The sequence below is a fragment of the Hemitrygon akajei genome, chromosome 18 (genome assembly GCF_048418815.1).
Source record: "Hemitrygon akajei chromosome 18, sHemAka1.3, whole genome shotgun sequence".
Classification (NCBI taxonomy): domain Eukaryota; kingdom Metazoa; phylum Chordata; class Chondrichthyes; order Myliobatiformes; family Dasyatidae; genus Hemitrygon; species Hemitrygon akajei.
Genome location: NC_133141.1, coordinates 68,968,107 through 68,991,302, shown reverse-complemented (window position 1 = coordinate 68,991,302; position 23,196 = coordinate 68,968,107). Strand labels below are relative to the sequence as shown.

Genomic DNA, 23,196 nt, shown 5'->3' with positions numbered 1-23,196 from the left:
AGAATGAAGTGAGAAGCTGTGAGGTGATAGGTGGAAAAGGTAAAAGGCTGAAGAAGGAGGAATCTGATAGGAGAGGAGAGTGGACCGTGGGGGAAAGGGAAGGAAGGAGGGAACCAGAGGGAGGTGAGGGGTAGGTGAGAAGAGAAGGGGTGAAAAAGGAACTAGAGTGGGGAATAGAAAGAGAGATGAGAGAGGGTGGGGATATATCACCAGAAATTTGAGAAGCTTCGTCCCCCTTTCTTTCCAGTCCTAATTAAGGGTTTCGACCCAAAACATTAATAATGTGTTGGCTTTGGAGAGGGCCCAGAGGAGGTTTACGAAATTGATCCAAGAAATTAAAGGGTGAACGTATGAGGAGTGTTTGATGGCTCTGAGCCTGTACTCACTGGAGTTTAATAGAATTGGTGAGGGGGGGGGTGGAATCTCAATGAAAACTATCGAATATTGAAAGGCTGAGAAAGAGTGGATGTGGAGAGGATAATGGGGGAGTCCAGGACCAGAGGGTGCAGCCTCAGATCAGAGATGAGGAGGAATTTCCAGGGTTAAAATCGGGGGCTGCCGGGACGGCTTGAAGGGCCGATTCTGCACTGTATCTCAGTAAATAAATAAATCTGCCCCTACATCTTGTGGTCTTGTAAGCAGATGAATTCCATGAACAAGGGGGCTCTGGGTGGGGGGAGGAGGAGGGGTAATAAATAAAAGGTAACAAGGAGAAGATTATAAGCCTTTAACAACATTGACCTTAATCATAAAATAAAGGAGCTTTGCAATAAAGTTAAAGCATTATTCATGGGCATATTCATCTTCATATAGACTGGGCAAATCAAACCCACAAAAGGAGATCGGGACTCTTTCCTGGGACAATACGTCATGGAAACAAATGTGTTACCAGCTATGTTAGATTTTGTCTTGTGTACTAAGCCTCCATGTTTCATGATTTCTCCCATTCAGATCCTAACTGTGACGGGCAACCCTCCCTCTCCTGTTGGTTAATGGCCGTGGCCCCTCACCCTTCAGGTCGGTGAGGGTCTCACTCAGCTGTCGCAAGACCAGTGCCTTCTCCTCCAGTTCTGGCCCTGTAATCAGTCGCTGACTCAGGGCCGCATCCCGTTGCAAATCATCCACCGACTTCTCTAAGTCACTGTCAACAGAAACACAAATTAGACTCTGATCTCTTTAGATAAAGAACAAGAGACAAAAAGTGAACTAGTGGCTTTTAAATTACAGTCTAGAAGGAACTTACACATAGTGGCCACTTTATTAGGTACACCTGCTCGTTAATGCAAATATCTAGTCAGTCAATCATGTAGCAGCAACTCAATGCATAAAAGCATGCAGACACGGTCAAGAGGTTCAGTTGTTGTTCAGACCAAACATGAGAATGGGAAAGAACTGTGATCCAAGTGACTTTGACTGTGGAGTGATTGGGGTGGTTTGAGTATCTTAGAAACTGTTGATCAACTGGGATTTTCACACACAACAGTCTCCATAATTTTCACAGATTATGGTGCAAAAAACAAAAAAAAAACACCCAGTGAGTGGGAGTACTGTGGGTGAAAATACCTTGTTCATGAAAGAGGTCAGAGGAGACTGGTTCAAGCTGACAGTAACTCAAATAACCAGACATTATGACAGTGGTTTGCAGAACAGCATCGCTGAACGCACAACACATCAAACCTTGAAGTGGATGGGCTACAGCAGCAGAAGATCATGAACATACATCAGTAGCCACATTATTACGTACAGGAGGTACCAAATAAAGCGGTCACTGAGTGCAAATCTAGGTGGACCTTTCCCTGCATTCAATCAACACTTAATACAATTCAGCTAATGTGCAGGTCCTTGTGTTAAATTATTTCAGGCATAGGGATCCAGTCAAAGATCAAAATCGATTTTATTATCAAAGCACATATATATCACCATATACTACCCTGAGATTCATTTTCTTGCAGACATACTTTGTAAATCCGGGAAATATTACAGAATCAATGAAAGACCACACCCAACGGATAAGCAACCAGTGTGCAAAAGACAACAAACTGTACAAATACAAACAAACAAACAATAAATAAGCAGTGAATATCAACAACATGAGATGAAGAGTCCACAATCTATAGACTCACTTTCAAGGACTCTGTATCTCATGTTCTTGATATTTATTGCTTACTTATTGTTATTATTTCTTTCCTTTTGTGTTTTCACAGCTTATCGTCTTCTGCATATTGGTTGAACGACCAAGTTGGTGTGATCTTCCACTGATTCTGTTGTGGTTATTATTCTATTATGCATTTATTGAGTATGTCCGTAAGGAAACGAACCTCAGGGTTGTATATGGTGACATATATGTACCCTGATAATAAATTTACTTTGAACTTTGAAAGTAAGTCCATAGGTTGAATGAGTGATTTTGAGAGAAGTTATCCCCACTGGTTCAGGAGCCTGGGTAATAGCAGTTCCTGAACCTGGTGGTGTGGGTCCTGAGGCTTCTGCACCTCCTTTCTGATGACAGCAGTGAGAAGAGAGTATAGCCTGGGTAGTGGGGGTCCTTGATGCTGGATGCTGCTTTCCTGTGACAACACTCCAGGAAGGTGTGTTCAATGGTGGGGTACACTTCGTACATTATTCAGTCAGTACATTGTGTCCAAAAAGTTTTCTATTGTTTGTTCAATCAACCGCACCTCTGTTTTGTTACCTGTCACTGGCCAAATAAAAGGTGGTGACGAATTAGCACAGAGGGCAATTGAAAATCTGGTTGAGTGGTGCCACAACAACCTCTCACTCAATGTCAACAAAAGCAAAAAGCTGATTATTGCCAGATAAACACAAGAGATTCTGCAAATGCTGGAAATCCAGAGTAATGTTAAGGAGGAACTCAGCAGGAAAGGAAGGGGAAAGAAGCCAAAATAAGATGGTTGGGGGAGGGGAAGAAGTACAAGCTGACAGGTGAAGCCAGGTGAGGGGGAAGGTGGGTGGAAGGGGAGGGGAGTTGAAGTGACAAGCTGTGAGGTGATAAGTGGAAAAGGTAAAAAGCTGACAAAGGAGGAATCTGATGGGAAAGGAGAGTGGATCATGGGAAAAGGGAAGGAGGATGAGTCCAGATTGAGGTGATAGGCAGGTAAGGAAAGAGAAGGGTTAAGAAAGGAGCCAGAACGAAGAATGGAAAAAGAGACAAGGGGAAGGGAGGATAAGTTACTGGACGTTAGAGAAATCACTGTTCACACCATCTGGTTGGAGGCAACCCAGAAGAAAGAAACTAGAGGTCCATGAGCAAGTCCTCATTAGGGGACTGGAGGTGGAAAGAGTCAGTACCTTTAAATTCATTGATGTTATCATATCAGAACATCCGACTTGGGACCAGTACGTAAGTGCCATCACAAAGAAGACATGACACCACCTCAACTTTCTTAGAGGTTTTTACAGATTCTACATGTCATCTAAAACTGGCAAATTTCTATAGATGAGGGGTGGAGGGCATCCTGATTGACCTGGTACGGAAACACCGATGCCCAGGAATGGAAATAAACTACAAAAAGAGGTGGATACGGTCCAGCCCATCATGGACAAAGTCCTCCCCACCAATGAGCACATCTACAACTAACAGTGTCACAAAAGAGCTGCATCTATCATCAAGGACTCCCCTCACCATCCATGCCATGCTGTCTTCTCTCTGCTACAATTGGGAAGGAGGTACAGGAGCCTCAGGTTTCACACATCAGGTTCAGGAACAGTTACCACCCCTGAACCATCAGGAAGGAGGTACAGGAGCCTCAGGCCCCACACCACCAGGTTCAGGAACAGTCATTACCCCTCAACCATCAGGAAGGAGGTACAGGAGCCTCAGGCCCCACACAACCAGGTTCAGGCACAGTTATTACCCCTCAACCATCAGGCTCCTGAACCTGTGTGGATAACTTCACTCACCTCAACACTGAACTGATTCTACAACCTACAGACCCACTTTCAAGGACTCTACAACTCATCCTCTCAGTATTATCTTTTTGCACAATTTGTCTTCTTTTGCACATTGGTTGTTTGTCAGCTTTTGTTTATGTATAGTTTTACATTAGTTCAATCGCATTTCTTTATTTTCCTGTAAATTAATCTTTGAAAAATCCTAACAAATTTCTACAGATGTGGAGAGCAGATGTGGATGTGGCCTGGTATGGAAACATCAATGCCCTTGAATGGAAAATCCAACAAAAAGTAGTGGATAAAGCCCACCCCACCATCGAGCACATCAGGAAAGCAGTATCCATCAATCAGGGACCCCTATCACCCAGGACATGCTCTCTTCTCGCTGCTGCAAACAGGAAGGAGGTACGAGAGCCTCAGGACCCACACCACCAGGTTCAGGAACAGTTATTACCCCTCAACCATCAGGAAGAAGGTACAGGAGCCTCAGGACCCACACCACCAGGTTCAGGAATCGCTATTACCCCTCAACCATCAGGCTCCTGAACTAGAGGGGATAACTTCACTCAACTTCGTTTTCCATATAACCATATAATAATTACAGCACGGAAACAGGACATCTCGGCCCTTCTAGTCCATGCCAAACGCTTACACTCACCTAGTCCCACTGGCCCACACTCAGCCCATAACCCTCCATTCCTTTCCTGTCCATATACCTATCCAATTTTACTTTAACTGACAATACCAAACCTGCCTCTACCACTTCTACTGGAAGCTCATTCCACACAGCTACCACTCTCTGAGTAAAGAAATTCCCCCTCGTGTTACCCTTAAACTTTTGCCCCCTAACTCTCAAATCATGTCCTCTTGTTTGAATCTCCCCTACTCTCAATGGAAAAAACCTATCCACGTCAACTCGATCTATCCCCCTCATTATTTTACATACCTCTATCAAGTATCAGTATCTGTATCAAATACAAATCTGTATTAAATACCTCAACCTTCTACGCTCCAAAGAATAAAGACCTAACTTGTTCAGCCTTTCCCTGTAACTTAGGTGCTGAAGCCCAGGTAACATTCTAGTAAATCTTCTCTGTACTCTCTCTATTTTGTTGACATCTTTCCTATAATTCGGTGACTAGAACTGTACACAATACTCCAAATTCGGCCTTACCATTGCCTTGTACAATTTTAACATTACATCCCAATTCCTATACTCAATGCTCTGATTTATAAAGGCCAACATACCAAAAGCTTTCTTCACCACCCTCTCCACATGAGATTCCACCTTCAGGGAACTATGCACCATTATTCCTAGATCACTCTGTTCTACTGTTCTCCCATATCATTTAGGTTTGCACAACCTATGGACTCACTCTGAAGGGACTCTTAATCTCATGTTCTCAATATTTATTGTTTATTTATTTATTATTATTATTATTATTTCTTTCTTTTTGTATTTGCAGTTTGTTGTATTTTGCACACTGGTTGAACGCCCAGGTTGATTATATTATGGTTATTATTCTATTACAGATTTATTGATTATGACTGCAAGAAAGTGTATCTGGGTAGCACATGGTGACGCATTTGTACTCTGCTAATAAATTTACTTTGAACTTTGACATTGGTTAGGTGTACAGGAATTCAGACTTGCACTAAATTAGTTGACCTTATGTCCCAGCAGACAATCTCTGAAGAGTACTGATAATGGCTGGGGTCCCCGATCTTGTACAGACACTGCCCAGAAGGCGGCAATGGCCAACTATTTCTGTAGAAAAATTTGCCAAGAATAATCACGGTTATGGAAAGACCATGATCGCACATGTCATATGACAGGGCAGATACTGATGATGCCATACGACATGGCACATAATGAATGAACGAACAATGAAGAGGCAATGAAAAGGCCAGGGCAGCAAGGATTGTCCTTCCAGTCAAGATGGCGACAAGGAATATACTACTAGTCAGGATGGCGCGAAACTGTGATGTCGGACTTAGTTGTTTTCTAGGTTCCTACAGATGGTTTAGGGGACGGCATGGAGTGCTAGGGTTTAGGGAAGGCATGATTGAGAATTAGAGATCTGGAGCAGTAAATGAAGAGTTGGGGCAGGCGCCACATTCAGTGTCCAAGTTGGAGCACTCCACGGTTGAAGGTCAGTGACCACAGAGGTCATGTCGGAAGGTACTGAGGATGGAGTTCAGCGGTCCCCAGTCCTGTGTTGGAGATTCATGTGGGCAGGAAGCCCGAGGTCTGGTGATCCCCCAGGTCAGCGAATCCCTGGACCAGAGGTCCGTGCACGTCCAGAAATCAAGTCTTGTGATTGGTGAATCCTGGGTTCGGGGTCAAAGTATGTGAAAGGGTGGGTAGGAAAAGGGCTTTTAGTTTGCTGCTGTTGTTTTGTTGTTGTTTTTGTTGTTGTTGGAATGGTGGAGTAGTTTCAATGGGCCAAATAGCCTAATTCTGCTCCTATATCTTATGGTCTTTTGGTCCTGAACAATGAGTCCAGATAGACAAGTAAGCAAGATGCTGGAAGAACTCAGAAGGTCAGGCAGCATCCGTGGAAGGAAATGGACAGTGAATGCTTTGGCTGAGCTTCTTTTTCTGCCTATTTCCCTCCACCAATGCAGCCTACCCACTGGCTTCCTCCAGCATCTTGTGTGTTCTACAAACTGCTGCACCTGTAGTATCATGTGGCTTCAAACTACCTGGACAAAATACTGCTAATGGACATTAGGGAGGAGGTAGAAGTGAGTTGGAGAGTACGGAGGGAAGATCGCCTGAGAAATTTAGCTCAGCAGTGATAAAAGCCAGATGTTCAGTGGTGGGATCACCGCCCTTAAGACCCTAAGGCCATTAGACATTGGAGTCTCCTCTGCTATTCCATCATGGCTGATTCATTATCCTTCTCAACCCCATTCTCCTGCCTGCTCCCTGCACTTATCAACCTCTGCTTTAAAAACACTCAATAACATAGCCTTCACAGCTGTCTGTAGCAATGAATTCCAAGATTCATTACTCTCTGGCTAAAGAAGTGCCTCTTCATCTCTGTTCTAAATGGATATCCCTCTATTCTGAGATTATGTCTTCTGGACTTAGACTACCCCACAAAAACCCCCTAAAAAATCATCTCCACATCCAGTCTATCAAGGCCTTCGATACCCTGATCAATCAAGAACCTAGCAAACTCCACTTCAAATACACCCAGTGACTTGGCCTCCACAGCTGTATGTAGCAATGAATTCCAAAGATTTGCCACCCCTTGGCTAAAGAAATTCCTCCCTATCTCTGTTCTAAAGAGACATTCTAGTATTCTGAGGTTGTGCCCTATGGTCCTAGACTCCCCCACTACAGGAAACATCCTCTCCACATCCACTCTATCTGTGTCCTCTGGTCCTAGACTCCCCCACTATAGGAAATATCATCTCCACATCCACTCTATCTGTGTCCTCTGGTCCTACACTCTCCCACTATAGGAAACATCCTCTCCACATCCACTCTATCTGTGTCCTCTGGTCCTAGACTCCCCCACTATAGGAAACATCCTCTCCACATCCACTCTATCTGTGTCCTCTGGTCCTAGACTCCCCCACTATAGGAAATATCATCTCCACATCCACTCTATCTGTGTTCTCTGGTCCTAGACTCCCCCACTATAGGAAACATCCTCTCCACATCCACTCTATTTGTGTCCTCTGGTCCTAGACTCTCCCACCATAGGAAACATCCTCTCCACATCCACTCTATCTGTGTCCTCTGGTCCTAGACTCTCCCACCATAGGAAACATCCTCTCCACATCCACTCTACCTGTGTCCTCTGGTCCTAGACTCCCCCACTATAGGAAACATCCTCTCCACATCCACTCTATCTGTGTCCTCTGGTCCTAGACTCCCCCACCATAGGAAACATCCTCTCCACATCCACTCTATCCGTGTCCTCTGGTCCTAGACTCCCCTACTATAGGGAACATCCTCTCCACATCCACTCTATCTGTGTCCTCTGGTCCTAGACTCTCCCACCATAGGAAATATCATCTCCACATCCACTCTATCGAGGCCTTACAATATTCTGAGAGTTGGCAACTAGCGCAGCATTGTTAAATCACATGAAACATTGAATTCAGAAGGTCAGGCAGCACCTATGGAGGGGAATAAACAGTCAAAATTTCAGGCTGAGCCCCTTCATCAGGACTGGAAAGGGAGGGGGAATGTCCTGATGCAAGGTCTCCACCCAAAGTGTCCACTACTTATTCCTCTGTACAAACACAGTCAGCTCCATCATGGGCACTAGTGTACCCACCATTGAGGACATCCTGAAAATGTGATGTCTCAAAAAGGTGGCATCTGTCATTAAGGACTCCCATTACCTTGGACCTTCCTCTCATTGCTACCATCAGGGAGGAGGTACAAGGACCTGAAGACACACACTCAGTGTTTTAGGAACAGCCTCTTCCCTCCACCACCAGATTTATATATATTGTATACAATATATAATACACTCTATATATATATATACACATGCTTCTTATTGCTGCAAAATAACAAATTTCACGACACATGCCAGTGATTCTGTCTGGCTTGCTGAGTTCCTCCAGCACTTTATGTGTGTTGCTCAAGATTTCCAGCATCTGCAAAATTTCTTTATGTGTTTATGATTGCTTTGTTAACTCATCCCATCTGCTGAGTGCTTCTGGCATTGGCCACGTTTATTTCTGATTCCCAGCATCTGCAGTTCTTATTTTCATGTTCAATGATTACAATAATTGAGTCATTATTACATTGGAGCTTCTGGGAGCTTCCTGTGCACAATCCAGCCGTTGCATTTCCTCCAGTACTTCCTTAACTGGGATGTCCCATTCTTACCCATTTTTCCAGGGGCACCATCGAGAGTGACCTGACCAGCTGCATCTCTGTCTGACAGCAAATGTCTACAAAGGACCACAAGGACTGCTGAGGGCACCATTGAGGTCTCTCATCCACCCATCAGAGATCTTTATCAGGAGCACTGTGCATGCAGGGCCCTTAGCACTGTCAATGATCCCTCCCACCATCTAACAATCTCTTTCATCCCTACAATCAGGCAGGAGGTACCACAGCATTAGGACAACGATTGTTAGTATATGAAACAGCTTTGTCCCCCAGGCTGTAAGACTATTGAACTCCCTGCCACCATCGAGGTCTCACCAGTTATGAAGTGGCAATAGCGTTATACTGTTTACTTTTTAACTTGAGTTGTAAAGGCACCTTATTATTTGTTAGAGCAAACACGAGGAAATCTGCAGATGCTGGAAATTCAAACAACACACACAAAATGCCGGTGGAACACAGCAGGCCAGGCAGCGTCTATAGGGAGAAGCACTATCCTGATGAAGGGTCTCGGCCCAAAACGTTGACAGTGCTTCTCCCTATAGATGCTGCCCGGCCTGCTGTGTTCCACCAGCATTTTGTGTACACGTTGTTATTATTTGTTAAGTTATTTGTGCTAATATTGCTTTATGTGTTGTGTGGGAGTTGTATGAGCACCTTGGTCCGGAGGAATATGTTTTGCTTGGGGGTATACAGGTACATATATATGGTTGAATGACAATAAACTTGAACTTGATGTCCCAAGGACAGGAAGGACACACCAGAAAAGCAGGTGTCTTTCGGAGCTGTAGTCCTTCCTAGTGCAAACATTTGGGGGCAGTAGACCTCCACTCAAGGTCAGAACACTGCAGAAAGTCTCCCCTCCTTCAGGTCGTTTCAAGGTGGCGTTCATCATTGCCTTCCAGAGCAGAACCAATTACAATGAATAGTTATGGTTATGGATGGCCAGGTGGAGTTTTCACCAAGGTCAAACGGGATGAAATAAGAATGAGATAATAGAAGCCTGGACAGTAGACAAGAGAACAGTCATACCCACTAATAGTGCCGGGAGCTAATTTTCTAGCCCCACTAGATTGCCTGTAGTTCTGAATTGCATTTTAAAAATCTGGCATTGCTGATGTACGGTACAGCTGTCGTAGGATTTGAATGGCTGGGACAAGTAAAAACTCCAAAAACAAGAAAAAATAGAAAATGCTGGAAACACTCAACAGGACAGACATCATCTGAGAAAAGAGGGGAGAGAGGAGAGGGAAGAGAGAGAAAAAGAGAAATAGAGAGGATTAGCGAGAGAGAACGAAAGAGAGAAATAGGGAGGGACAACACAGAGAAAGAGAATTGAGAGGGCGAGTGAGAGAGACAGCAAGAGAACGAGACAACGTGAGCAAGAATGAGAGAGAGAGCAAGAGAGAGAGATACGAAGGGAGACAGAGAGAGACAGAGCAAGAGAACAAGACAATGGGAGAGAGAAAGACAGAGTAAGCAACGGTGAGAATGAGTGAGAGAAAGTGAGAGTGAGAGAGAGAAAGAGAAATAGAGATGGAGAGTGTGTGAGAAAGAGAAATAGAGAGGCAGAGCGAGAGAAGGACAGCAGGAGAGCAAGACAGCGTGAGCAAAAGTGAGTGAGAGTGAGTGAGAGGGAGAGTGGGGGGGGAAGGGGGAGAGAGAGAGAGAGAGAGTGTGTGTGTTTGTTTTAAGGTTTTAGTTGAGGAACTGCCATCGGGTCAGGTTTAGGGTTCAGACCCCACTTTGCTCTCGTCTGTCCTGACTGTCGGTTTCAATGCAATGCTGCTTCTCTCTACAGATGCTACTCAGCCTACTAAGTATTTCTGGTCTTCATTGCCTAATTTCCTTTCACGATGGAAATCTGATGTCCTCAGACAGTCCGGATGACCTGTGACTACCATCTCTCTGATGTGGTTGGTCAGTAAACACTGACCTTCCTAGTAAAACTGCATGTAGAAAATGAGGATACAAATCAGATACTAAGCACCAAGAAACATCAGTGCACATTATAACAAGCTGTCAATCTACAGGCCATGCCACTCAGGGACTTTTGTTTTGTGACCGTACAGTACCGTGTAAAGGTCTTAGGCACATATATATACAGCTAAAGAGCCTTAAGACTTTTGCACAGTACTGTAGTGATTTCATGTATTGCTCTATACTGCTGCCACAAAAAAAACAAATTTCATGACATATGTGAGTGATGATAAACCTGATTCTGATACGGGACTCTATTGTGGACTGAGAGTGGGAAGGGGGCAGGGAGAGGGGAATCATGTTTGGGAAAAGGGGAAGGGAGAGGGGAGGGAATGGGAAGCACCAGAGAGACATTCTGTATTTATCAATAAACCAATTGTTTGGAATCATATGACCTTGCCTGGTGTCTCAGGACTGGGTATGTCTGCACCTGCGCCACCCCCTACCTGGCACTCCTTCTCTGCCACATAATCCACACCCATCCCGTGGCACTCCACCCTCGCCATCCCCAACATCCTTTCCTCCCACCAGATTTACAAAATCGCTCTCCGCTCCACGTTGACAAATACAGCACTGTGCAAAAATCTCAAGCATTCTAGCTATATGTGTGCAGAAGACTTTTCACAGTACTGTATGTGTTGGATCATAACTATATGTGCTGTGTGAGACGAGACGTACTGTGTTTTGCACCTTGGTCCCAGTGGACCATAGTTTCACTTAGCTGTATACATATATATATAGCTGAATGGCAATAAACTTGAACTTGAATTTGAATCCAATCTCACTTCCCTCTTCTGTGACTGGCCCAGTTGTGGGGTATACACACACATATACCTGCAGCACATGTTCACCAGAGCAGGCAAGTGGGGTCTGGCTTCATCGTCTTATTGAGAAGCCAAGGTTGTCTGTCTCAGTGCAATGGCCCCACAGAACACAGGGGCTGAGGCAGAGAGGCTTGTAATTCAGAGCAAGGATTCAGATCGCTGACCCAGACTCTGAATTACAACAGTCAAAGCCATTGGTTTATCTTTTAAAAATAAATAAGCGGTCATGATCAGCAAGAAGAAAAAAAATCAGAACATTGGAGGAGCTCAGCGAGTCAAACAGCATTTTCAGAGGCAAAAGGTGCAAATTGATGTTTCCGGTCGAGACTCAGGGAACAGAAAGGATTATCAGTACATAGGGAGGATTACCTCTGTGCAGGGATCCCACAGGGATAAGTCAACTGAACGCCAATTTCCAATGGACACTATGGAAAGCCCAGATCTCACTGCACTCACATCTACTGCTTCGAGAAGCTGGTCATGGTCATGGTCATGGTCATGGTCATGGCCAAAACCAACTGCTGCTTAAACAAAGACCTGGGCCTGCTGCAATTTGCCTATTGCCACAATAGATCTACAGTGGATGCAATCTCACTGGCTCTCCCCACGGCCTTGGATCACCTGGACAATAGTAATGCCTATGTCAGGCTGCTGTTGATTGATCACAGCTCAGTGTTCAAGGTCATCACATCTTCAATACTAGTCAACGAGCCCCAAAACCTGCGCCTGTGTACCTCCCACTGCAACTTTCTCAAAGAGAGACCACAGTCAGTGCGGATCAGAAATGTCTCCTCTTCGCTGACAGTTAATGCTGGCGCAGCTCAAGGATGCGTGCATAGCCCACTGCTCTACTCTCTCTACACCCACGACTGTGTGGCTAGGCCATCTATAATGTTACTGATGACACAAGTATTGTTTATTGGCAGAATTTCAGATGGTGATGAGTAGGTGTACAGGAGTGAGATAGATCAGCTGGTTGAGTGGTGTTGAAACAACAACCTTGCACTCAACGCCAGTAAGACCAAGGAATTACTTGTGGACTTCAGGAATGGGAAATCGAGGGAAGACATACCAGTCCTCAGCAAAGTTCCTGGGTATTAACATCTATCCTGGACCCGACATTTTGATGCAATTACAAAGAAGGAATGACAGCGGCTATATTTCATTAGGAGTTCAAGGAGACTTGGTATGTCACCAAAGACTCTTGTGAATTTGTGCAGATGTACCATGGAGAGCATTCTAAGTGCATCACCATCTGGTATGGAGGGATCACTGCATGTATTGGATGAAGCTGTTGAAAGTTACAAACCCAGCCAGCTCCATCATGGGCACTGGCCTCCCCAGCGTCAAGGACATCGTCGAAAGGCAATGCCTCAAAAAGGCCGCATGCATCATTCAGGACCCCATCACCCAGGACATGCTTTCTTCTCATTCCTACCATCAAGAAGATACAGGAGCCTGAAACCACACACTCAATGTTTTTGTAACTTCTTCCCCTCTGCCATCAGATTCCTGAATAGACAATGAACCCATGTACACAACTTCATTTTCCTCCTTTTTTGGCTCTCTTAGTCATTACTTTTTAATTATATATATTTGTTATTGTAATTTATAGTTTTTATTATGTATTGTACTGTACTGCTGCTGTGAAACAATAAATTTCATAGTATATGCCAGTGACACTAAATGGGATTCAGATTCGGACCTGGTTTCACTTTGCCAGTGACTTGTTTAAGGTGTGAGGGCAGTCCGATACCCTGCTGCTGCTTAGTTCAGAGAAAGTGCTCACTGGAAATGGAGCTCATAAGACTATAAGACACAGGAGCAGAACCAGGCCATTCAGCCCCTCAAGTCTGCTCCACCATTCCATCATGGCTGATTCATTATCCCACTCAACCCTATTCTCCTGCAATATTTGACACCATGACTAACCAAGAACCTAACAACTTCTGCTTTAAGTATATCCAATGACTTGACCATCACAGCTCTCTGTACCAATGAATTCCACAGACTCACACCCACTGGCTAAAGCAATTCCTCCTCATCTCTGTTCTAGATGGATGTTCTTCTAATCTGAGGCTCTGCCCTCTGGTCCTCGACTCCCCTCAGTATGGGAAAGTTTCTCTCAACGTCCACTCTATCTAGGCCTTTCAATATTCATCTGCTTACTGAGAGCGAATGGACCCTATTTCCAGACCTGCCCTCCCAGCTAACTACTCAATTGCCACCAGACAACAACAACAATAGGGCTTGTTGGATAACATGGTAGAACTGCTGGCTTAAAAAATCTTTTTCCCAATTAATTCATTTTCCGAGACCTGGGTATCATGCTCAGACCAGCATGATATGCCATCTCAGACTGCCTTTGAGAAGCTGATCGAAATGGTACAATCTTGTCAAAGTTCAAAGTAAATTTATTATCAAAGCATGTATATGTCACCTGAGATTAATTTTCTTGCAGACATTCATGGTAAAACAAAGAAATACAATAGAATCAATGAAAAATTACAAAGACTGACAAACAACCAATGAGCAAAAGTGCTAATTTAAAAAATAACACAAATAATGATAACAATAAATAAGACTGAGAACATGAGCTGCAGAGTCCTTGAGAGTGACTCTATAAGTGAAAATACTTACTGATGAAAGTGTTCTCTCAATGCGATGGGAAGGAAGTTACAGAACCTAGACCCAGCACTGACGAATGAATAGCAATATATTTCCAAGGTGTGCAACTTTTCTTTTTAAAAAGCTTAGCTTTATTTGTCACGTGTACATTGAAGCATTGAGTGAAATGCGTTGTTTGTGTTAAATCAAATCAGCAAGGGTTACACTGGGCTGTTTCTGCTATCAACATTACTGGGGAACTTACTCCGTAACCAGGTTCCTTTTTTCCAAGATGGGTTCTCATCTGAATTTACTAATATTTACTTGAGCTCACTTGTGTGTATGAGTGTTGCTAACTTAGATGTTCATAACCTGGGGAGGGCCTGTATTAACTTTTATCAAATTATGAACATGGACATCCAGGTCTATGTTGAACACTATCACCATTCTATCTGTCACTATTTAAAAGTTAGTTTGCCCTTCTACTTTATACTAAATGGATGACTGTAAATGTTCCTGTATTCCCCCACCATGTCCTCAACACTTACTCATCCCTCTGAAGACCCCACTATTTTCTTAAAACTTCCACACTGCTTTAGATGTAGTATGCTTGGTTTCTGCTGCAAATCAGTGATACACACTGTGAATAGTTATATATTCAGCACCAATCCCTTCTCCCAAACCAAGAATGAACATCCAACACTTCCAATAGGGTCCTACCACTGGGCACCCCTACGAACCTGTCTGCTTTCTGTAGGGATCACTCTCTATGTGACTCCCTTGTCCACTTGTACCTTCCCACAAATTTCCTTCCTGGCACCTATTCCTGTAATAAGTACCTGCCCCTACATCTCTTACCTCACCAGCATTCAGAGCCCCATACAAGTCAAGTCAAGTCGCTTTTATTGTCATTTCAACCATAACTGCTGGTACAGTACACAGTAAAAACGAAACAATGTTCCTCCAGGACCATGGTGCTACATGAAACAACACAAAACTACACTAGACTACCTGAAACAACACAAAACTGCATTAGACTTCAGACCACCACGGGACTACATAAAGTGCACAAAACAGTGCTAGACAGTACAATAATTAATAAACAAGACAATAGGCACAGTAAACGGCAAATTACAATATAATAATAAATGATGTAAATGTAAATATAAACTGTTTTAGCAGGAATTGAGAAAGAAATGAGCAAAAATTGCAAAGGGAGTGGAGGTGTGTGTGTGTGTGTGTGTGTGTGTGTGTGTGTGTGTGTGTGTGTGTGTGTGTGTGTGTGTGTGTGTGTGTGTGTGTGTGTGTGTGTGTGTGTGTGTGTGTGTGTGTGTGTGTGTGTGTGTGTGAGTGAGAGAGAGAGAGAGAGAGAGAGTCAGACTAGACTCTGGGAATTGAGGAGTGTAATGGCTTGGAGGAAGAAACTTGCACAGTTTGGTCATCCCTCCAGGTGAGACCACACTTCACCTGTGAGTCCAGTGCTCCCTGTGCGGTCTTCTCTATATTGGTGAGTCCTCATACAGATTGGGGGACCATCCTATCGCACACCTTTCCTCCGTCTGCAGCAATAAGCAGGATCTACCGGTGGGCATTCATTTCAATTAATCTTTCCATTCCCATTTCTATCCATAGACTCTCTACTGCTACAATGGGGCCAACTCAGCTTGGAGCATCAACACCTTATATTCCACCTAGGTAGCTTCCAACTTGATGGCATGAACATCGATTGCTCTCATTTCTAGTCATCACACCCCTCTAGTTCCCCAACCCCTCCTGGCAACCATATTTGTTTTTCCCCATTTCTGGTGACCCTCTCATTTCTTCTCTTCTCCTCCCGTAGCCAGATGAACTACAGAGGATTGGGAAGTTTTTAAAAGCTTACAAAAGGAAACTAAGAAGGTCATTAAGAGGGAAAAGATGAACTATGAAAGGAAGCTAGCAAAAAATATCAAAGAAGATACTAAAAGCTTTTTCAAGCATATAAAGAGTAAAAGAAAGGTGAGAGTAGATATAGGACCAATAGAAAATGATGCTGGAGAAATTGTAATGGGAGATAAGGAGATGGCGGAGGAACTGAACAAGTATTTTGCATCAGCCTTCACTGAGGAAGACATCAGCAGTATACTGGACACTCAAGGGTGTTAGGGAAGAGAAGTGTGCGCAGTCACAATTACGACAGAGAAAGTACTTAGGAAGCTGGATAGTCTAAGAGTAGATAAGTCTCCTGGACCAGATGGAATGCACCCTCGTGTTCTGAAGGAAGTAGCAGTGGAGATTGCGGAGGCATTAGCAATGATCTTTCAAAAGTCAATAGATTCTGGCATGGTTCCGGAGGACTGGAAGATTGCAAATGTCACTCCGCTATTTAAGAAGGGGGCAAGGAAGCAAAAAGGAAATTATAGACTTGTTAGCTTGACATCGGTGGTTGAGAAGTTGTTGGAGTCGATTGTCAAGGATGAGGTTACGGAGTACTTGGAGGCATATGACAAGATAAGCAGAACTCAGCATGGTTTCCTTCAAGGAAAATCCTGCCTGACAAACCTAGTGCAATTTTTTTAGGAAATTACAAGTAGGCTAGACAAGGGAGATGCAGTGGATGTTGAATATTTGGATTTTCAGAAGACCTTTGACAAGGTGCCGCACGTGAGGCTGCTAAACAAGATAAGAGCCCAGGGAATTACAGGAAAGTTACATATGTGGATAGGGTGTTGGCTGATTGGCAGGAAACAGAGAGTGGGAATAAAGGGATCCCATTCTGGTTGGCTGCTGGTTACCAGCCGCTTCTTTTTACATTGTATATCAACGATTTGAATTATGGAATGGATATTTTTGTGGCTAAGTTTGCTGATGATACAAAGATAGGTGGAGGGGCTAGTAGTGCTGAGGAAACAGAGTCTGCAGAGAGACTTGGATAGATTGGGAGAATGGGCAAAGAAGTGGCAAATGAAATACAATATTGGAAAGTGTATGGTTGAAGAAATAAACGGACAGACTATTATTTAAATGGGGAGAGAATTCAAAGTTCTGAGATGCAACGGGACTTGGGAGTCCTCATGCAAGGTACCCTTAAGGTTAACCTCCAGGTTGAGTCGGTGGTGAAGAAGGCAAATGCAATGTTGGCATTCATTTCTAGAGGAATAGAGTATAGGAGCAGGGATGTGATGTTGAGGCTCTATAAGGCACTGGTAAGACCTCACTTGGAATACTGTGTGCAGTTTTGGGCTCCTTATTTAAGAAAGGATGTGCTGACGTTGGAGAGGGTTCAGAGAAGATTCACTAGAATGACTCCAGGAATGAGAGGGTTAACATATGAGGAACTTTTGACCGCTCTTGGACTGTACTCCTTGGAGCTTAGAAGAATGAGGGGGGACCTCATAGAAACATTTTGAATGTTGAAAGGCACGGACAGAGTGGATATGGCAAAGTTGTTTCCCATGGTGGGGGAGTCTAGTACGAGAGGACATGACTTGAGGATTGAAGGGTGCCCATTCAGAACAGAGATGCAAAGAAATTTTTTTAGCCAGAGGGTGGTGAATCTGTGGAAATTGTTGCCATGGGCGGCAGTGGAGGTCAAGTCATTGGGTGTACTTAAGGCAGAGTTTGATCGGTATCTGAGTAGTCAGGGCCTCAAAGGTTTTGGTGAGAAGGTGGGGGAATGGGACTAAATGGGAGAATGGATCAGCTCATGATAAAATGGCGGAGCAGACTCGATAGGCTGAATGGCCGACTTCTGCTCCTTTGTCTTATGAACTGCCCATCACCACTCTCTGCTGACTGATGTCCTTCTCTTTCTCCAAAGGTCCACAGTCCTCTCCTATCAGATTCTTCCTCCTTCAGCCTTTACCTCTTTGACCTATCGCTTTCCAGCTTCTCACTACACCCCCTCCTCCACCCACCTTTCCCCTCACCTGGTCTCACTTATCATCTGTCAGCTTCAACTCCTCCCCATCTTCTTATTCTAACTTCTGCCCTCTTTCTTTCCAGTCCTCATGAAGGGTCTTGACTGTTTATTCCCCTTCACAGATGCTGCCTGACCTGCTGAGTTCCTCCAGCATTTTGCGTGTGTTGCTCTGTATTTCCAGCATCTGCAAAACCTCTGTTTATTCCCACTTTGTTTTCTGCGCACTGCTCACTCCACGAGGCTTTGGAAGGGAAAAAAAAACTTACTTCAGTTGTTGCACAATCATTTCCTCCTCATTCAAATACTTCTGTCTCTCCTCCTCTACCAGAGCACGCTGGCGGTGCAAGGGGTCTTCCTGCTTCCGCAGAGCCTCTGACACCCTGATGCTTATCTCCGATTCCAAGCGCTTCATCATGTGCTTCATGGTGTCCTGGCTTTGCAGCTGGCCAAGAGGGGAACATATAAGAATTTCACACCAGGTCTGGGAGATTGGGTCCATCAAACTTCAAAGTAATTTTATTATCAAAGTACATATATGCCACCATATACAACCCTGAGTTTTATTTCCTTGCGGGCATACTCAATAAATCTATAGAATAATAACCGTAACAGAATCAATGAAAGACCGCACCAACTTGGGCGTTTACCTGTTGTGTAGAAGACAACAAACTGCAAATTCAAAAAGAAATAAATAATAATATTAAATAAATAAGCAATAAATATCAAGAACATCTGATGACGAGTCCTTGGAAGTGAGTACATAGGTTGTGGGCACATTTCAGTGTTAGGTGAGTGAAGCTGAGTGAAATTATCTCTTCTGGTCCAAGAGCCTGATAGTTAAGGGGTAATAGATATTCATGAAGCTGGCAGTATGAGTCCTGACGCTCCTGTACCTTCTTCCTGATGGCAGCAGTGAGAAGACAGCATGGCCTGGGTGGTGGGGGTCCCTGATGATGGATGCTGCTTTCCAATGACAGTGTTTCATGTAGATATGTTCAATGGTGGGAAGGGCTTTATCCATGATGGACTGGGCAACGTTATGGAGAGGTTTCAGAAGAGATGGGTGGAGGAGATGCCTATCATTGTACAATATCCCAGATCTAGGCGCTATTAACAAAATCAATCCCATCAGGAATTCTGGATAAACATTCTCTACTCAGATTGTCGCAAAGTATAGGTGATTGGAGGAAAGCACTGGGGGATGTCAGACTCTACTCAGAATGGGGACAACATGGAATATGGTGATTGGATGAAAGTAGAGGGGATGTCAGAGGTAGGTTCTTTACACAGAGAGGTGGGTGCATAGAGTGTGCTGTCAGAGGTGGTGGTAGAGGAAAATACATTAGAGGAGATTTAAGAAACTCTTAGGTAGGCACATGGATGAAAGAAAAATGGAGAGAGATGCAGGAGGGAAGAGTTAGATTAATCTTGGACTAGATTAAAAGGTCAACACATCATCATGGGCAAATGTAATGTGCTACGTTTAATGTTCACTACCAGGGGGAGGTTCAGGTGAACTGCCAAGGTTCATGGACAATGAAAAGAGGTATAAGGTATCCAGGAAAGGCTCATTTAAGGCAGGGGTTCCCAACCTTTTTTATGCCATGGACAATTACCATTAAGAAAGTGATCTGTGGAACCCAGATTGGGAAGCCCTGATTTAAGGGGAAGGTGGGTAAACACATGAGGGAGAGAGGAATAGAAAGGTGTGGTGAAGGGGAGGAGGTGAGAGGATGGGTTTTAGTGTGCAGCATCAGTACTTAATTTTTATATATATATATATATATTTGTGATTTATAGTTTTTTAAAAATATTATTATGTATTGCATTTACTGCTGCTGAAAAACAACAACTTTTATGACATATACCAGTGATACTTAACCTGATTCTGATTCTACTAACACTTTTAACTACTTTTGAAAAGACATTTCATTCCATATCTGTACTTCAACCTTTAATGAAGGGGGATCTCATTGAAACCTATTAAATATTAAAAGGCCTAGATAGAGTGGATGTGGAGAGGATGTTTCCTATAGTGGGGGAGTCTAGGACCAGAGGGCACAGATAGAGTGGATGTGGAGAGGATGTTTCCTATAGTGGGGGAGTCTAGGACCAGAGGACACAGATAGAGTGGATGTGGAGAGGATGTTTCCTATAGTGGGGGAGTCTAGGACCAGAGGACACAGATACCGAGTGGATGTGGAGAGGATGTTTCCTATAGTGGGGGAGTCTAGGACCAGAGGACACAGATAGAGTGGATGTGGAGAGGATGTTTCCTATAGTGGGGGAGTCTAGGACCAGAGGGCACAGATTGAGTGGATGTGGAGTGGATGTTTCCTATTGTGGTGGAGTCTATGACCAGAAGACTGAGCCTCAAAATACGAGGACACCACTTTAGAACAGAGATGGTGAGGAATTTCTTTAGCTAGAAGGTTGTGAACCTGTGCATTCCATTGCCAGCATTTTGTATGGGTTTCTCAATATTTTCAGTGTCTGCAGAATCCCTTTTGTTTGGGGTCCTCTGGGGGACGTGTAGCAGAAGGGCCTGGAGCTTTGGTGGCAGTGTGTGCTGCTAGAAGGTCCAGCATCACTATGCACCTATCCAAGTGTTTCTTAAATGCCCTTAGTGTATCAACCTTAACCACCAACCCCTGGCAGGGTGTTTGTGCACCCACCACTCTCTGTATATGAAAGTACCACTGACATCCCCCTATATTTTCCTCACATCACCTAAAAATTATGTTCCCTTGCATTAACCATTTCTGCCTCTGGCTGTGCACTGAATCTGTGCCTCATATCATCTTGTACATCTCTATCAAGTCACCTCTCATCCTCCTTCACTCCAAAGAGAAAAGCCCTAGTTCATTCAACCTATCCTCATAAGACATGCTCTCTGGTCCAGCAGCATCTCCTCTGCATCCTCTCTAAAGCTTTCACATCTTTTCTATAATGATGCGACCAGAACAGAACATAATATTGCACCCTGGCTCGACCACACTTGGAATATTGTGCTCAGTTCTGACCACCTCATTGTAGAACGTTAACCTGCTCCCTTTTCTCTCCTTGGGTACGCAACGATATTCCTCACCCAATCCTGGTTCCTCTATCACCACCCGGTATATGCATAGGTTCAGGGATCAAAGTGCATTCAAGGGTCAGCGATCGAATACCTGGAGCTTGCGCAGCTGCTGGAGTTGGGTTCGAAGGTCGCCAGCGTTCTGCTGGAGGTCGTGTAGGTGGAGTTGCATCTGAAGCCTGGTGATGGCAGTGGGGTGGCTGACGGATCTGGTGCCAGGAACGGTACTGCGGACAGACGGGCTCAGAGCTGGCCGCATGGATGGGGAGAGAGGGAGAGTGAAACACACACAAAACACATAGTCAGAGAGGGCACAGTGTAAACAGACATTCCCAACAACCAGATTGGGCACATCTCTCACAGCATTGTGCACCCATTGAGTTAGACTTGCCCTTCGGCCCAACTCAACCATGCTAACCAAGGTAGTCCCATTTGCCTGCATTTGGCTCATTTCCCTCTAAACTCTGTCAGCTCATTCCATATAGGCAGCACCCTCTGTGTGAAGAATTTGCCTCTCATGCCCCTTTAAATCTTTCTTCTCTCATCTTCATCCCAAGCCCTCTAGTTTTTAGTTCTCCTTCTCTGTGAAAAAGACACTTTGATTTTATACTCCTCTAATTTACACAGGGCTGGCACGATAGCATAGCAGCTAGCGTAATGCTATTACAGTGCCTGTGATCACCGATCAGGGTTCAATTCCCACCACTGTCTATAAGGTGTTTGCACGAGAGTGCGTGTGTTTCCTCCAGGTGCTCTGGTTTCCTCCCACATTCCAAAGACGTACAGTTAGGGTTGGTGAGTTGTGAGCACAATATATTGCTACACCGGAAGTGTGTTAACACTTGCAGGCTGATCCCAGCTCAATCTATGAACTGTGTCGGTCGTTGACACAAATGACACATTTCACTATGTTTCGATGTACATGTGACAAATAAAGCTAACCTTTACTGAATCCAATTTGTATGTATATGCTCTTGGATTTCAACACAGAATAAAAATAAACATCCGGATAAAAATATATCTGAACAGAGGGATCTGGGAATACAGGCCCATAATTCCTTGAAAGTGGTGTCATAGGTAGAGAGGATCGTAATGAAAGCTTTTGGCACATTGGCCTTTATAAATCAAAGAACTGAGTACAGGAGATGGGATGTTATGTTGAAGTTGTATACGACATTGGTGAAGCCTAATTTGGACCATTGTGTGTAGTTTTGATCATCCACCTAAAGGAAATATATCAATAAGATTGAAAGAGTACAGCGAAAATTTACAAGGATGTTGCTGGGTCTTGAGAAGCTGAGTTATAGGAAATGGTTGAATAGGTTAGGACTTTATTGTCTAGAATGTAGGAGAATGAGGGGAGATTTGAAGGAAGTATACAAAATTATGAGGTGTATAGAGAGGGTAAATGCAAGCAGGCTTTTTCCAGTGAGTTTGGGTGGGACCAGAACTAGAGGTCATAAGTTAAGGGGAACGAGTTGCCAGTGGAAGTGGTTTGGATAGGTACATGGATGGGAGGGGTATATAGTCCACATGCAGGTCAATGGGAGTAAGTGAAATACCAGCTTGGCAGGACTAGATGGGCCGAAGGGCCCTTTTCTGTGCTGTGGTGCTCTGTCTCCAAGAGGCACTTTAAGGAGCTTGATAAAGTATTTTATAAAATGAAAACGGGGCATAAAAGAGCATAGAAACTGTGACTTATTGACCAAAGTTAATGCACATCAAATCCCTCCCTTACCCATTGTGATTTTGAGATGGGAAGCATAAAATGTTCCAGATATAAAAATAGTACAGATAATGAAGAATACTTACTTCCAGTGCCTGAGCTGTCATTTATCGATTCAGATTTATCACTGTGGGGGAAAAAATGGAAATATAATTGCCTGATCTAGAGAGCATGTCTTATGAAGATACATTAGGTTGAGCGAGCTACAGCTTTTTCTTTTGCAGCAAAGGGGGATCTGAGGTGACTTGATAGAGGTTTACAAGATGATAAGAGACATAGGTCAAATGGATAGCTTTAGGGAGAACA

At 44.0% G+C, this 23,196-nt stretch overlaps 1 protein-coding gene across 8 annotated transcripts in view; it reads right to left on the bottom strand.

Moving 5' to 3' along the window:
- Positions 1 to 23,196, bottom strand: part of srcin1a (SRC kinase signaling inhibitor 1a) — a 616,941-nt gene that overhangs the window by 88,318 nt on the left and 505,427 nt on the right. For all 8 annotated transcript variants that reach the window (XM_073071787.1, XM_073071788.1, XM_073071783.1 and 5 more), the window contains 4 exons: positions 22,977 to 23,017; positions 21,259 to 21,413; positions 18,355 to 18,530; positions 1,011 to 1,141 (listed from right to left, as the gene is read on the bottom strand). In XM_073071787.1, coding sequence (XP_072927888.1) covers positions 1,011 to 1,141; positions 18,355 to 18,530; positions 21,259 to 21,413; positions 22,977 to 23,017 — 503 coding nt within the window. The remainder of the gene's footprint in view (positions 1 to 1,010; positions 1,142 to 18,354; positions 18,531 to 21,258; positions 21,414 to 22,976; positions 23,018 to 23,196) is intronic.